At 38.3% G+C, this 15,862-nt stretch overlaps 1 protein-coding gene across 1 annotated transcript; it reads right to left on the bottom strand.

Moving 5' to 3' along the window:
• Nucleotides 1-8,762: 8,762 nt before the first annotated feature.
• On the bottom strand, nt 8,763-10,533 carry LOC146135979 (general transcription factor II-I repeat domain-containing protein 2-like). The gene is made up of 3 exons (XM_083396116.1): nt 9,327-10,533; nt 9,045-9,127; nt 8,763-8,915 (listed from the first exon to the last, which is right to left on the bottom strand). Exons 1-3 carry the CDS (start codon nt 10,531-10,533, stop codon nt 8,763-8,765), a joined length of 1,443 nt encoding a protein of 480 aa, XP_083252242.1.
• Nucleotides 10,534-15,862: the final 5,329 nt, after the last annotated feature.

The raw sequence follows: 15,862 nt of genomic DNA, 5'->3' as shown, positions 1-15,862 counted from the left end.
CAAGTCGAATCGACATAATGCGCTGATTCAGAGGGCTGGCGTTCGCTTTGCGCAAACACACACAGCCGAATGCGAGCACAAATAAAGGTGATACAAGCGGCGGGAACTAACTTCTCTCTGCCCAGCGGAACGTCGCGAAAAAGGGGTAGACAGCGTCATACGCACAGATCGGTATTAACCGGGCCCTGTGTCGCTGGCACAGGCGGCCCTCACTGATACACTTACACTGGCAACAAGAAAAAACCTCGCTGTTCTGTAACACGCTACAGCGCCGCTACATAATTACTGCCATTGTTGTTGTGGCTCTGGTCGGGCAGCAGCGCAGTCGTCTACACAACAACGCTTTTCGCCTATAGGCGCTATTGTTAGACAGAACCAGTGTTAACACACCAAAAGGCATCAACGCTCAATCCATTAGGAGAGCGTCGCCTTTCCTTTGTACGCGACTGTAAGGCACACCAGAAAACACCGCTCGCCGTCGCAATTAACCGGGTCGCGCTGTTTTGATTGTTGCCGAGCGCGTCCAACAATCGAAATCCCCGAAGTGTGTGTGTCGGTGCCTGGGCTCGGGAAATGAAAAGCACGATTCACCAGGCCCTCTTTTTCTTGCCTTGATGCCATTGTTGGCGCACATAAGCCCTTTGTGACGGGTCGGGGCCGCACGTTTTGAACAATAGCGAACACCGCACGGTCCGGTTTACAGCGCTGACAGTCAGAGAGGCGACTGGCAATAGCCCAGATCGCAATTAACTCGATTCGGGCGCACAATAACCTTTGCGTCATGTATTTTACCGAAGTTGGAAAACAAAAATCCTCCCGCCTGCCCGCGTTTTTGCTTCGCCGGGAGTAACGCTCAAAATGCGCCTTTTTGCTCCAACAATACTTGGCGTTGTCATGCTGCTGAACAATCGCATTGTCAAAAAAGCGCGAGCGCTTTGGCGCAATTTCCGTTGGAGAATTGTCCCCGACCCTGCGATGATCGTTTTTAACGCGAATTCCCAGGGAAGTGCATTTGTGTTGAAGTTCTACATCCTCGACGAGAAGATGTAGCATTATTGTCGACACGCCCCGATTTCGACATTGTTGAAATGGGTGTCCTGTTTTACCGCCAGTTGCAGCGCTATTGTCCTCTCTTACCTGATATCGCGGAAATATTAAGACTGTAAACGCAGCCTTATTGTTTTTTGCCAGTATTGTGTTTGCTTCCCCGCATTTTTGTCGTTCGTTATTGCCCCAGTTTAACCCGGTTCTTTGATGTCCAATTCGTCAGCCATGCAGTAAAATGTCTAGGATGCCCTGTCCATTTCCCATATTATGCTGATAAAGCAAGACGACAAAAGGCTAATGCTTTTTGAGCCGATGAAAAACTGCACTGCCATTAAAATGTGTGACCACTCTTCACGAATAACCTACTTCACACTGAAAACATCTTAATTCGCAGGTTACATTCAATATTTCAAAGTTTCGCGCACGTTTTAGCTCACGACAAAGTTTAGTTTAAGGTGGCATCACTTAAGACAAGCAAGGAACTTTTTGAACGAATTAATTTCAACTGTACGTTAAAATACTGTTTTAAATGAAATAATTAATAAAGAGTAAGAGGGTCGAGCGGTAAAAACTACAACCAAATTCTGTTCGTTTTTTTGCAATCATAGCTTCTGCATATTCTATAACATCAGCCCTGGTTCGTTTTTCAGGAGCATAATTTTGTTGTCGACCAATTTACTGCTATTTCACATATAGGTGTAGTCAACAGGTTCTTGCATCCAGGATTTATGTTTGTCGGTTAGAATGAAAATGCGTTTCAAAGATGACGCCACAATGTTACGTTATACTGTGACGTCACGAAGTTACATCTATACTTTACGTCATTTATAAGTAATCCCTAAGAACACCATAAAGTTAAAAAATAAATAAAATAAAATAAAGTTTAGGTCGCGATTGTAATTGAGGTTTTGTTTAAATACTTTAAAGTATGTTAATCCAATCACGCTTACACAGCTTGTAATACACACCAATAACTGGGTTCCGTAGGAGTCATGGAACGTAGGCAAAGACTTCAAGAACATTTGCGACTTATACTGTGCACTTCAAGTCCTATAAAAACAAAACTACACAACGAACGTAAGAACCGCCCACAACTGGCTAAAGATCTGCGTATCTACCACATCTGTACTCCAGCGCAATCACTGTCCAATCTGGGGACCGATAGAGCTAGAGCAAGAGTGTTGTGCTGTTGTCCGAACATTAGCGGGAACGCGCCTCCAGCGAGAACAGTGGAAAAGCGGGCGTATTGCGAGCAAGCGAAGCGTAGAAACAATGCTCATGGCGTCGTGCATCAAATCGGAGGAAATACATCAAAAGCGTACGGACAATAGCAACGGTACAGGATACAGGGCCTGGGTGTGGCGCGGCGGCGAACGAGTGTTGTTTGGGAATCGTCGCTCTGCCTGTTCAATTCGCTGCCGATTATTGTGCGGGCGAGTTGTGCATTTGGAGGGGGAGTGGGTGACGAACAATGCACCAGCCACCGATCACTGTGGATCGCGAGCGCTTTTGGAAGGGGAAACGGCATTGTGTATGCTGGCGGCTTCGACTAAACAAGGCGACCCGCTTGGCTTTGCATGAAAAATTGCAACAACGGCAGCGCGATAGCAGCGGACTTGGGTCGCGATTGTGTGTTTCGCTTTAACTTCAACACTCGCCCTCGCATATCTGCTAGTGCTTTTGCCACGTCGACTGCAAATCTGTTTCATCCTGTTTAATCGTCCCTAATGGGATAAAGCAAGCACACTTTTTTTAACGTCTCGCTGAAAAAACTGCACAAAAAATACAGCTGGGACGATTCGATGTATATCACGGATCGACAACCTCCAACAACGAGTCCCATTTTATCAAATTAAAGCCTACTCCGAGCCTACTAATTGACGATGCTTTAACAAAAACTAAAGTAGCACGACTTGCTAAAAACTGCCGTTGCACCGTCTCAAACAAAAGTAAACAACCGCTATAATGTTATTGTTTAGTATGTCTGCGATTGGATAAGGCAAACGTATTGACTTGTTAATTGCTGCCTCTATATACTTTTTAAGTAATATTACCATTATCTTCAGTAGAAAAAGAGTGGCCCAAACGAATGATGAAAGATTCATTCTTCTAATCTATTTGCATACGTGATGACAAGTGCTTATCTTCAGTGTGGTAAAATGAGGTTAAGATAAAAGCGGATCATTATATAGAGTAGACGCTCGGGCGTTTTAGAACGCTTTAAAGTTTAAACACTCTTTTTCTACTGAAGATTATGAACAGAACCGTGTTTAGTGTTCCTAAATATTACCATTGTCTTAAACATATGATTTTAAAATGACTTGAGTCTCAGTCAAGTCATTTGTGAAATAACTTAAGTCCAAGTCATGTCTTTTTGATTGAATTCCATGTCGAGTCCCAGTATAAGTTACTACAACACGAAATATTACTTCGCATAGTAGTTGCTGTAATGATTCTAGTAAACATGTGGACAATGTGGTTCGCAATTTGTGTGATTAACTTTATTATAGGGGAAGGCGGGGCAAAACGGACCCCCGGGGCAAAACGGACCCCTCACTTTTCTCGTTAACGAAAAGTGCCAGCGTCAATATTTTTTCACTGAACAGTGACTATCGTCAAAAAAAAAACATTTGTGGCCGAAAAAATCAGGCTGATTCGAGACAAACCACGGAGGGGGAAAATGTGTTTAGGGGATGTTGATACAAGGATGGTAGCTTACAATAAAATTATGTGTTTGTTACTAAAGTACAAATAAGGGTAGGCTACAGTTACTTTTTTGCTAAATAATTTGTAGATAAGGGTCTTTTTATTAATCCGAGACAGTTGGACTTTTTAGGTTTGAAAAATTTAGAGAAATTAGTTTTTCATGCGATTTATAGCGTTGAGGCAAAACGGACCCCCACAAGGCAGTCTGATATTATTAGTGTACCTCAACCAAAACTTTCCTGTTGTTTTTATTAGCAGTTTAGTAAGACATTGTAAACAGGAATAAAATTATTTAACAACATCTGTTGTAAAAAGGTCGATTGGTAATAGTTTTAATACGAATGGGTTAGTATGGCATAAGAGAAAATAAGCCAGTTAATGTTCGTCCTATTTATAACTATTTAACTTTTTTATTGATGGAATGCTACGTATACACATAGTCCTATTTTGGTTTTCTTGTACTGTATGTTTTGTCCTACTTCTGTAACTTTGTACAATATTTTTTCTACTTATAAGGCGTCATGTATACCATCACTTGCATTATGACGTCACGTTGTGACGCAACTTGTGAAAATATCTCTGATAATTTTTATACACTCCTTAAAATATCCTGGATCCGCCATTTTCACACAACAAGGCAATTAGGATATATTTTATTATTGGGGTCCGTTTTGCCCAGTGCAAGAATCGACAAAAAAGGTTAATTATTCCGAAGGTATGCTTCTTTCAGTTGTTTTTTGGCATAGTAGTAATTTACCATACGAACTTTGCTACCCTACTGATCAAAAGATATTTTATAAAACTCGAAAAATAGAATTTATCCCTTATAAGTAGGGCGAATATTTGTTGACTTGTCAAAAAAGTCAAAATTTTGTCAAAATTTACACATTAGGTCGTATACCGTCATTTCATTCAAATTTCTTGCAAGTTTGTAATACATTTTAAAAGTAAAAATAAAAAATATATGTCCAATATTTTTTTTTAAATGTATGTTCAATATTATTTTTTTTTGTTTGTCCAATATATATTTTATTGTTTTCCGTTTGTACGCGACGCACTTTGGCACTTGGAAATCAGTCTTCCACAGCGCAAGAAGCGCTAATCTAGTTCAAATGACAGCATCATAACGTAAACAAACCTGACGTATAAATATCGTTAACGCAAAGCGCGAAAATTTAGGTTGTCGACCCCTGCTGTATAACGTATATGCGTAACTTTTTTATTTATTGTCATATCGCCACGGACCACCTGTGCAGTCGTCGTGGACCACCAATGGTCCGCGGACCACAGTTTGGAACACCCTGGCCTAGCTCATTTAAATCAATGTATTTCTAACAGTTCAAAATTTTGTCAAAATAAACTTTATTTAGGTTAAAATTTTAATTTTTCAGGTAAAAATTTCCTATTTTTTAGGTCAAAAAATATTCGCCCTACTTATAAGGGATCCGTTTTGCCCCGTCTTTCCGTATGTAGCACATCTATCCAATTGATTGAAACCTAGATCAACTTTTGTCTACAGTATTTTGTTATATCTGCCTTGGTGGAGGTCCTTTGAAGAAGGTTAAAGAGGTCCGTTATGTAAGATATAGTTTACAAACTAATGATTTAGATTTTAGACCAATGGTTGTTAACCGGGGGTCCGCGGACCGCTGGGGGTCTTCAAAATGTTTTCAGGGGGCCCGCAAAAACTCCTCTTCTATTAAATTAATTAACGCTTGGAAACATGCTTAATCACAATCTAGGTAAGAAAAGTTTTGCCGGGTCTTTAATCCTGTTTTCCCGTTTGTTACCAAGTGTATCGCTTCATACGCGACGAACTAGAGTCCAAGCCGCAGGATTTAGCATTGGACTGAAAGCTTTAGCTTCTAAAGTTCACGGTCCACACAAAAACATAGCGTGCCGCGATACAAAAGCCCAGATGTCTTACCACAATGGGAAAACTGCTTGAAGTTGGTGCTGACAACGTCAAACCAAGGCCTTGGCAACTGGTGTTGCCCTGCCTTTTCCAGGGTTAGCTAGCCTACAGCGCGCAGCAAAACAATTCCTTTGTTGGCATTGTGATGAATGGCGCGTAACTGATGTAACAATGCCATTGTGTTGCGTCATAGTTTTGGTGGCGACAATGCGAAATCGCTCATAGATCGCCAGTCATACGAGCTATTTAGACCCCGCCTGAAGTTAGCGTTCGTTGTCCTGGGCCAAAGTTAAATTTAACCTCCCAAACTCCTGATGGAGCGCTGCGGGCGGGCTGGCTGGCTGTTGAAAGTACTGATCGCGCGTTATTGTGACACGAATTCCAAACAATCTTTCATCGATTTACTACTGCTATGGCATACCTAGCTGCCTTAAGCGAGCAATGCTCTGTTAAGATGCCGCAATGTTGCAATGAAGACTTGACTCAAGTGAAAATAAGTCACTCTTTTGCTATGACTTTTGGGAAAAAGACTCACTTGACTTGAGTCATTTGGTAATACTTAAAGTTATTTATGTCAATGACTACTTGAGTGAAATTTAAGTAGGGGGCCTACTTGAAATTGGGGTAGCCTTGCTAACTATTATATAAAAAAATTTCAAATCATTGTTTGTGTCGTTTTAGATGTCTGGTATGTGAAATGGTGATTACCAGGGCGATTATTTTTTTTTGGTTGTCCAAAATTTTATAGAATTTTGTCAAAATTACACAAAAATTACACGCACTCGTTAGGTCAAATTTATCAAAATCTTTCAAGTCAAAATCAATTAACAACACGCATAAATGGTTTACAAAATTCCAAAAAAATTAGTTTTGAATTCATCAACGATATTCTAATGGTATCTTCATTAGAGCAATATTACGATAGCCTATACACCAGGGTTTCTCAACCGTGGCCCTCGGCCCCCCTTGGGGGCCACGGAGCTGTCATTGGGGGGCCATGAGCATGTCTGGAGCAATGTCGTGGTATTGCAAAACCGTGTTACCATTTTCTATTTTTTTAGTTGAAGTCAAACTTACAGTGTTAAACCTTCTTTGGCCTATTGTAACGGTTTTTTTCTAGCATGTTACTGCCTGCTGTTCATGGGAAGTTTTGCAACAGTTGACCTCAAGCTTGCAACTCTTTGTCTGTCGCCTAATCGCCAATTAAATTGCTACGTCACTTACAACCAACATTTGTGTTTTCTAGTTTACTCAGTTTTTCTTTGGAACGTTTAACCAGTATTTTAATTAGTTTGTAAACCGCGAGTTAGAATGATAGCATAACTACAAGCAAGTTAAATAGTTTTGTCACATAACATCAAATAACGATACTACCATTTTGGCTCGTACAGATAGATTCGTTGTTGTTCCTTTGATAGATTTTGTTGTAAAATTAATTGGGTTAAGTGGTCAAAGCAAGCCTAACAGAACGAAGAATAGTTGAATTACACATACTTGCATAGGTTTACTATTGAAAATACATTTTTACACAAAGTTTAAACAAGGTTTTGTGTTATTAAATTCGCAAATGGTGCCAGAGTTACGTCTCTTTTGGCTTCACAAAAGTTAGACAAGACGGCAATAATTGTGCGCAGTGTCTGCACTGCTTGGTGGTGATGTCAAATGCGTCATTACTACCCTCAAAACTTAAAAATCACGGTGATAAAAAGCATCCCCGAAGAAAGAAAGTTGCCGCCACAAATTTTATCTATTTTGTTTTATAATCGAGGGGGCCACGAGAATTGAAAGCCTTTCGAAGGGGACCACGTGGGATAAAAGGTTGGGAACCACTGCTATACACCATCCGGCAAAATTAACTACCCAGTTTCAGTTTATGGCATTAGGTTCAGATCGAACTTCGTTTTGCTTTATGTAATTATTTCTGATTCCGACAAATTTATTGAACAATATTTGCTGTATTCTATCGCTTGTGATTTGCACTTATCCCATTTCCTATTTTTTGAATATTTTATAATTAGGTTTTTTATTTGTTAATTTTCTACTATTATGTTTACCTTGTATTTTTAACTGTTTACGTAACATTTTCCAAAATAACTAGTATCTTGTTTTCATTTGGTATTTACAATATGTTGTTTATATTAATGTATTTCCAATAGGTCAAAATTTTGTAAAAAAAATAAATTGTTAGGCCAACATTTAAAAAATCTCAATTTTTTATGTCAAAGTATTTCTTTTTTAAGTCAAAAAATAACCTTCCTACTAAATACCAAAGAACGCGTTAAAAATTTGTACTGTACGTAAAATACCCATTTTAGATGACAATTACGTTACTTAGATCTAAAAGGTTATGGCAATGACTTTCTTTGGAAACTGGGTGGAATTGACTTACTGTTTGTAGAAAATTACTTGACTTGGACTTAAGTTGTTTTTCGAATAACCTGTCGCACACTTAATTTATGTTAAAATAGATGGTTTACAACAGTCGGCTACTGGAAGATGTTTGCTAATATACATTTTTTCATTTCTAAATGTTTACACACATGCATTTTTCTAAATGTTTACACACATGAATCACAGCTGGAAAAAAAGTTCCATATTGACCAATTTATTTCTACTTTATTCAGGTGGCTAGGAACTAAATAGCGGATATATCCTTTTTTTCAAAATTGGGGTTTCAGTTGGCAACTCTTTTGTTTTAGTAGGATATTTTGACTTTAGGCGCCGCATGTAACTTAAAAAAATAAATAAATTACATAAAAGATCATACCTTCGCTGAAGTTTGGCGGTAAACTGTAGTCAAAATATTAAACTGTAAGAGTAATGAAATTCATCAATCCATTGAATTTATTTTAAATGTAAACAACAGTAAAATGCATAAATAGCCAAGAAAAAAAGAAATATCTGTAACAGTGGGATTAAACCTGTTGTTGAAGTACCATTTAGACCAAGGGTCTCAAACTCAAAATGCTCTGAGGGCCAAATGGGCACGTGTAAAATACCCAAGGGCCGCAATTCACGATGAAATGTCACAATAAAACGATAACACAAATATAAACACAATAAAAGATAAACACAAGTAGGTTGATGAATTAGGCTATAGTTGTTTTTTGTTTTGGCTACTTAACTGGCAGCGTTTTTCATGAACAAGGAACTCGATATTGGGCTTCAACTTGTCAGCAGAAACCAATCGCAGAGTTGCTTGCATGTGCTCATCAGTGATACGTGACCTTAGCACAGTCTTGTTGATCTTCATCGATGAAAAAAATTGCTCACATACGTATGTGCTTCCAAACATTGCAATAATTCTTGCTGCAGCAGATAGTAACTTCGGAAACCTTTCTCGTGAAAGAAATCTATAAAATTCGTAAATTTCTACCTCTGCATACTTTTGCTTCAGGATAGTATCACACTGAAGTTCCACCAACTCCATTTGCAACTCCTCGGCTACATTGTCAATTTCTATAGCAAATGGCGTTGAAAAATTAAATTAGACAACAAATCTGTATATTCTCTCATGCATTCAGCCTTAACTTTTCCTAAAGACTTCAGAGTTGAGAAATGAGCCAAATTCTCCTCACCCAACTGCTTCACCATAAACGTAGTTTGACTTTGAACGATTTCACATGGTCATACATCTGTGTAATAATTTGTTTTTTACCTTGAAGCTTCAAGTTTAATTCATTCAAATGATGTGTAATATCTGTTAGGAAAGCAAGATTGCATTGAAAAGTAGCATCAGCCAACAAAGGAACTGCCATGTTTTTCATTTTCATAAATGAAGCGATTTCATTTCTGAGTGCAAAGAAACGCTTCAAAACATTTCCACGACTCAGCCACCTGACCTCAGTATAATAAAGTAGTTCACCGTACTCAGAGTCCATATCTGCAAGAAATGATTTAAACTGCCTGTGGTTCAACCCCCGAGATCGTATAAAGTTGACTGTTTTAACAACAACATCCATGACCTCCTTCATTTGTAGGCTTTTACTACAAAGGGCTTCTTGGTGTAAAATGCAGTGTACACTAGCGAAGCTGATTCTTTCGGTTTCAAGACTGTTTAGTTTGTTTTTCACAAATCCAACTACACCCACATTGCTAGAACGCATTGCCGGTGCACCGTCTGTGGCCAAACATACAAGCTTATCCCATGGCAAGCCATGTTTCTCGAAGCACTTTTCCAAGGCTTGAAATATATCTCGTCCAGTTGTAGTACCCTTCAATGGTATTAATTCCAGAAACTCTTCCGTCAGATTTAGAATGCAGTCTACACCCCTGATAAACACAGCACATTGTGCGGTGTCTGACACATCTGTGCTCTCATCAAGGGCAATCGAAAATGCTTCGAAGTCCTTTGCGGTCGCAACTAATTGTTTCTCCACATTTGCAGCTAAATCTGTGACCCTACTTGCAACTGTATTTGGGGATAAGCTTATACCTTCAAACAGTTTTTTTTTACCTGGACATAAAATGTCACTTGCTTTCACAAGGCATTCTTTTATGAACAAACCCTCCGTAAAGGGCCGTGATGACTTTGCTATCATTTCACTGATAACAAAACTCGCTTTTACAGAATCTTCTTTGGACTGATTAATATTTGCAAAGAAACTTCTTTGTTTGCAAAATGCTGACTTCAGATGTTTAACTTTTTCTTCTCTTACTTTTCCCTCGTAAGCATCGTATTTATCGCGGTGCATTGTATCGAAGTGCCGGCGCATATTATACTCCTTCATAACAGCTATCTTTTGCTGGCAAATAAGGCAATGACAAATATCTCTGACCGCGGTGACAAAATATAACTCCTCCCACTTATCTTGAAAAACTCTTCTTTCGTCTGTGATTTTTCTCTTTTTCGAAGCAGAAGACATGTCTAATTTGGCTTTTGAAACTATAGCAATTTATTCTGACAAGGCTAGCCTACACCTCGACAATCAAATTGAACGATGACCAATTCCACTAACACCTGACTGGTGCAATTTACAATGGTATTGTGACAACTGTTCAGATGTGAATAGGCAATGTGACGTAATAGTAGATATTTTACCGCATAAATCGTAGCGTTTAAAGGAGATGTGATAGTGAAGTTTAATGAGTTGTTTCAGGTTTTTAGAGCAATTTTAGAGTGAATTCTAACTTCTCAAATTTGAAAAAAAAGATATGTGACACTTAAATATTGTGAAGAACTTGGAAATCCAAAATTTCAACGCTGGCCGCACAAAATGTTCTCGCGGGCCGCATGCGGCCCGCGGGCCGCGTGTTTGAGACCCTTGATTTAGACCTTTTTCAGGTGGTCTGCAAGAGAGACAGATTCAGGTGGGGATATCAGGCCATGACCCCCAAAACTTTCTATTTTTAAACAGGAAAAAAAAACTTTTTCGCTTCACGAGAGCCTCAATGTTTCTAGAATGTCTTAGCCGATTTTGATGAATTTGTTTTAGCCTAAACGCGTCGCGCGACTCATCACCATAAGAAAATGAAAGTTTATGCAGCTTAAACAATACAAATGCGTTTTTTTACGAATCGATAACATCAACACCTCCAACTTTAAACTTTAACAAAATAAATTAACTGTGTGGTGTTCTAAACTAAAAGATACTGTTTCATGACATCGCATTCCTAATCGCATTGTAAGAAAATAATCACTCTCGACAAATTGATTGCATTTAAATTGCAAAAATCCGAAATATCTTATCTCGATATCAATTCAAGGCTTTGCTAATCGTGGGATCAGTTATTTTATTTGCTGTCATTAAGGCGATTTTCATATAAATTTATTTCGGCCCGGGAAAGATTTTTTGGTGTCTTGCTCCCGAGTGACACCTAACAATTGTAAGTATTTATATTTTTTTAAATTGCTACTCCAGTTACAACAGGGATGAGTATTCGAAATAACCAAACCGCCCCTTTTACTTTATCCTGTATTATAATTTGGCGAACTTTACCTTAGCTACCATTGACCAGTGTAGTAATGACATAAGTCAATGACTCAACTCAAGTAGACTTTAGTCAATATTTTTTAAAAGAGTTGCTTTCTGTTGAAGAATTTGGATAAGAATTAACTCTTAGATTTGAGTCATTTGTAAATTTCAACAAGGGGATATGACCACCGCACTACATAACTCCACTAAATCAAAACTTAACAAACCACCTTTAATTTCAAAGTGTATATTGCCAGGTCGCTTAAAAATTTATTGTACATTCGAAAAATTCAGCATAGCTCCGCTTTCAATAAAACAACTTACAAAAAAAAAACATCTTGTAAGTTCGGGGTTCATATCGTTGTGTCTAGTTGCAGTTGAATTAGAATAAACTAACGTCGCAGATAAATCATATGCGTTGGGGATTAACTGGTCATTTATGTCGATTTCGACGGGCAGGGTGTATACGGAAAAATGAAATGTTCCAGAACTTCTTTAAACAGACTTTTCGAGTACACACGCGAAACAAACACGTTGTAATTGCTAATGGAAATATCAATGCACGCTCGCTACACCCTTAAGCAAAGGCCCTGTCACAAGTCCAAACGCTTTAATTAGATATATTTTGTTGTTGCCTAATATTTTTAAGTACAACCGTGTCTGTGTTGTATATGTTGCTATTCAATCTGCTCGACGAAATTTCAATCTGCTAAGCCAGTGGTCGGCAAACTTTTTTCGTCGCGGCCCAAAGTACTCTTTTCGGAGCTATTGAAGGCCCACTACGTAAAATCACCACAAAAACCGTGTCAGGTTATTTGTTTTAAGTTGGAGGCATAAGAATGGCGTCACAAAGTTAGAAACACTCGTTTTTCTCGAACGAACTCGTGCGCAAATATGAAGCTAAAATCCAGTTTAATTGCGCGTAAACAAAAATGGGTTGATTAGTTCTAATTTGTCAAAATTTCAATTAAAAGCGTACGTGATGCATATGGCACACAGAAGGATTCGAATATTTTCCGGCATTTATAGTATAATTTAACAGAAATTGAACTGCACAGTTATAAGTCAAACGACGCACGAAATTATAGAATATCGCTTTTGGGGTGAATAGATTTAAGAACAAAACTACTTAAAAATCCTTACATTTGACGTCACAAGTAACGTCGTATAATTTAAGCAATTTATAGTTTAAGTAATTTAGTTTAAGTAAATTGAAACATGTTGCTCTTGAACCTACCGGTATGGTGTTATGCAACTAAAGCAAGTTTACCTGCGAAATGTAATATTTATTTTTTTTGGCGAGTCGCTCAATTTAGACGTGTACTTGCATAAAAGATACACACTGTCATCTCTCCACAACTGAATGGCGGCACCCGCAAACGAAAAGTTTTACATATAGTTGAAAATGGCAAAGAATATCATTAGGCAGGCACTTTGGGGCCACATTTGGCAAGCGGGCCTAAACCACGCTGAGACAATATAAAAATTAATGTACGCCGGCTAATCGGCTATCAGGCGGCCCACAACTATTCAAAAGTAACTCGCGGCCCACTAAAAATGGCTCTGCGGCCCATAGTTTACCGACCACTGTGCTAAACGAACTAAATATTTCACCTCAGGGGAAAAGAGTGTATTCAATTGGCAGAAAGGATCATGCAACATGCTTTAAACTTTAGCAGATACTTTGGGAGTAAACGAGCCTAAGCAACCGTTCTCGGACCTTGAATACATTTACTTGCGTGGTATAATTACTATAGAGTTCAAGCGCTATTAGACCCTAGGACTGCAAATGGAGGGATCCGTAATCCATTTATTTTCGAAACCGGTGAAATCGATCTGCGTCAAGAGGACCAAGTGTTGGACATTGAAAATAATGGTTGTCTGAAATGTACTTTTAATACAGCATATTTAAGCTTTTTGGGTGACGGTCTTGCCAGACAACTCTGACTTTTCCATGAAAGCGTTAAACTTTTCTGCCATTTCCGACGTCTTGGGTATGCGAGTCTAGATTTTCTGTGATGACAGCGACAAAGACGTAACCTCGAAACAGACTGCACATGACAGGCCAGGCGCATTGCGGTTTTCACTATAGGTAAAATATTCCTAGGTAGCAGTATCTCGTTGCGGAAGTTCTCATTTACTAAATATTTATTTTTTGAAGGCCGGTCCGTGATAAAATCTTAGTTTTTAACAGGTCCGAAGTGCCAAAAAGGTTTCCGAACCCTGGCTAAGATCAATGTGTTCGTAATAGGTCGTAATCACGTCGAAAGAGAATCTTTCGTCAAAATTTTGATTTTTCAAGTCAAGACGTATAATTTATTAGTTTAAAAATTATCGCCCAGCAAGTTAAAACATATTTTCACGCCATAGTTTTACGACTGGAAAGTCGAAATCTTACCAATGACAAACGGAAAACAGAATTTTCTTATATGCTATAATATTACACAACAAGATTTACTCTCTGTATTTACTCTATAGCAGCGGTTCCCAAACTGGGGTCCGCGGACCAAATGGGGTCCGTACAGCATTTTCAGAGGGTCCGCAAGGAGAATTAGTCTTTTAAGTTTTTAAACATTGGTCTATGTTTTAAACATTATCTGTCATCTTTATTGTCTTTAGTTATACTTTATTATTCATATAGCGTGTTTTATGATGTCTGTTGTGACATCATAAAGCATCTATTATGCTGTACTACCTGCTATCAGCGAATCGTTCGCGTTAGTTAGAACAGGGTGGTCCAAACCCAGTTGCAATTTCAGTCAAATTGTTCTGGTTAATTAATCCTTTTTGCGCGAAATGATAACGTCTTTGTAATTTAGCGATTGGGGAGTATGCAACATCTCTTTTACGCGAACATTCTACGCTTATAAAATGCAGTCTTCTAATTAAAATTTTTGTCAAATACGCAAATTTTTCGCGCTTCGCGCACACCAGTTTTCCCAGTCTCATAACATTCGATTTTATATGCGCACAAGTTCGACGACAAAATCAAGTTTCTGGCGCGTATCCGTCTTTCGAGCTATTTTTGTAACGTTATCTTTAAACATTTCATGCCTCGACCAAACGAAAAACGTTGATCCGCTTCTGGTACGCATTTATTTATCCTACTTTATGTGGCCCGCAAAGAATATGCAAGAAATATTGTGGCCCGCGATGCAGTCAACCGTGGACCACCCTGAGTTAGAAGGTTGTTACATTAGAAAGAATCGTGACTGAACTAGTGTACTACAAGAAATATGGGTCAACTGACCCTTGAAATTTTATAGGGCCGCGAAATATCAAAATAATTGCAACGGGTCAGCCAAGCAAAATTTTTAGAAAAGCTTGGGAACCGCTCCTCTATAGGCTTCAGTCAATCGCAGCCACCCATACTAAACATTCCTAAATTGCCTGGTGTTAACAAAATATAGCATTGTAAACCTTATTTATTGTTAGATTACTCAGAAACCGTTTAAAATTTAAATACTTTACGTAATTCAAGCGTGCATTATCCTATTGGCGTGTTGCTACCATATAAATGCATTTGTTGGCTGTAACCTTTGACCCAACGTCTGGAATTTATGGTTTTAAGTGGCGGTGATTCCCCGGCCATTTCCAAATATGGCAATAGTCGGAAGGTTTATGCTTGAGTTGCTGTAAGGCGCAGACTATAACTTTCAACTTCCTTTGGAACTGTTTATGTGTGTTTGTGTCGCACTAGTTTAAACTGTCAAAAAAAGCAAGACAAACCAAACTACAATACGCTGTGAAGTAATAATGCGTCACAATAATAAGTTTTTTGAAAAACTTAAGCTGAACTTTGGAAAAAAATGTAGAAATCGTATTTCGAAGATGTCATCATGCCATTACAAATATTAAATTATTAAGGAAGCGAAATTTAATTATCTCCTTGTAAGTGCAGACTTTATCAACCACTTTTGAAATCGCAGTAATTTGATAACAAACACTATTACTAAAAGTTCTCAAACAGTCAAGTATTTATTTAGTCATTGACATAAATAGTAAGTACATCATATTTCTGTGTTTGGTACTTAGTTAGAAAACTTTAAATACTAAAAATTAAAAAAAAAAATTAATTTGTGGCCAATAATGTTTTGCTGAAATTATCTGCAAAAATTTGCGATAAATGAGTTGTAAGGTCTATATTTTCATTGTAATTTGTATTTATTAGCCCACTGCTATCTTATGCCGTATGACATTACTGGCATACTTTTCAGAATGCATTGCAGGATTTTTTTACAGTTGCTGCCATGCTTGGCTTTGGTACCACTAAACAACT

The sequence above is a fragment of the Ascidiella aspersa genome, chromosome 8 (assembly GCF_963924565.1).
Source record: "Ascidiella aspersa chromosome 8, kaAscAspe10.2, whole genome shotgun sequence".
Taxonomy (NCBI): Eukaryota; Metazoa; Chordata; class Ascidiacea; order Phlebobranchia; family Ascidiidae; genus Ascidiella; species Ascidiella aspersa.
Note: the sequence above shows the minus strand (reverse complement) of the source record. Positions and strands in the feature narration are given on the sequence as shown.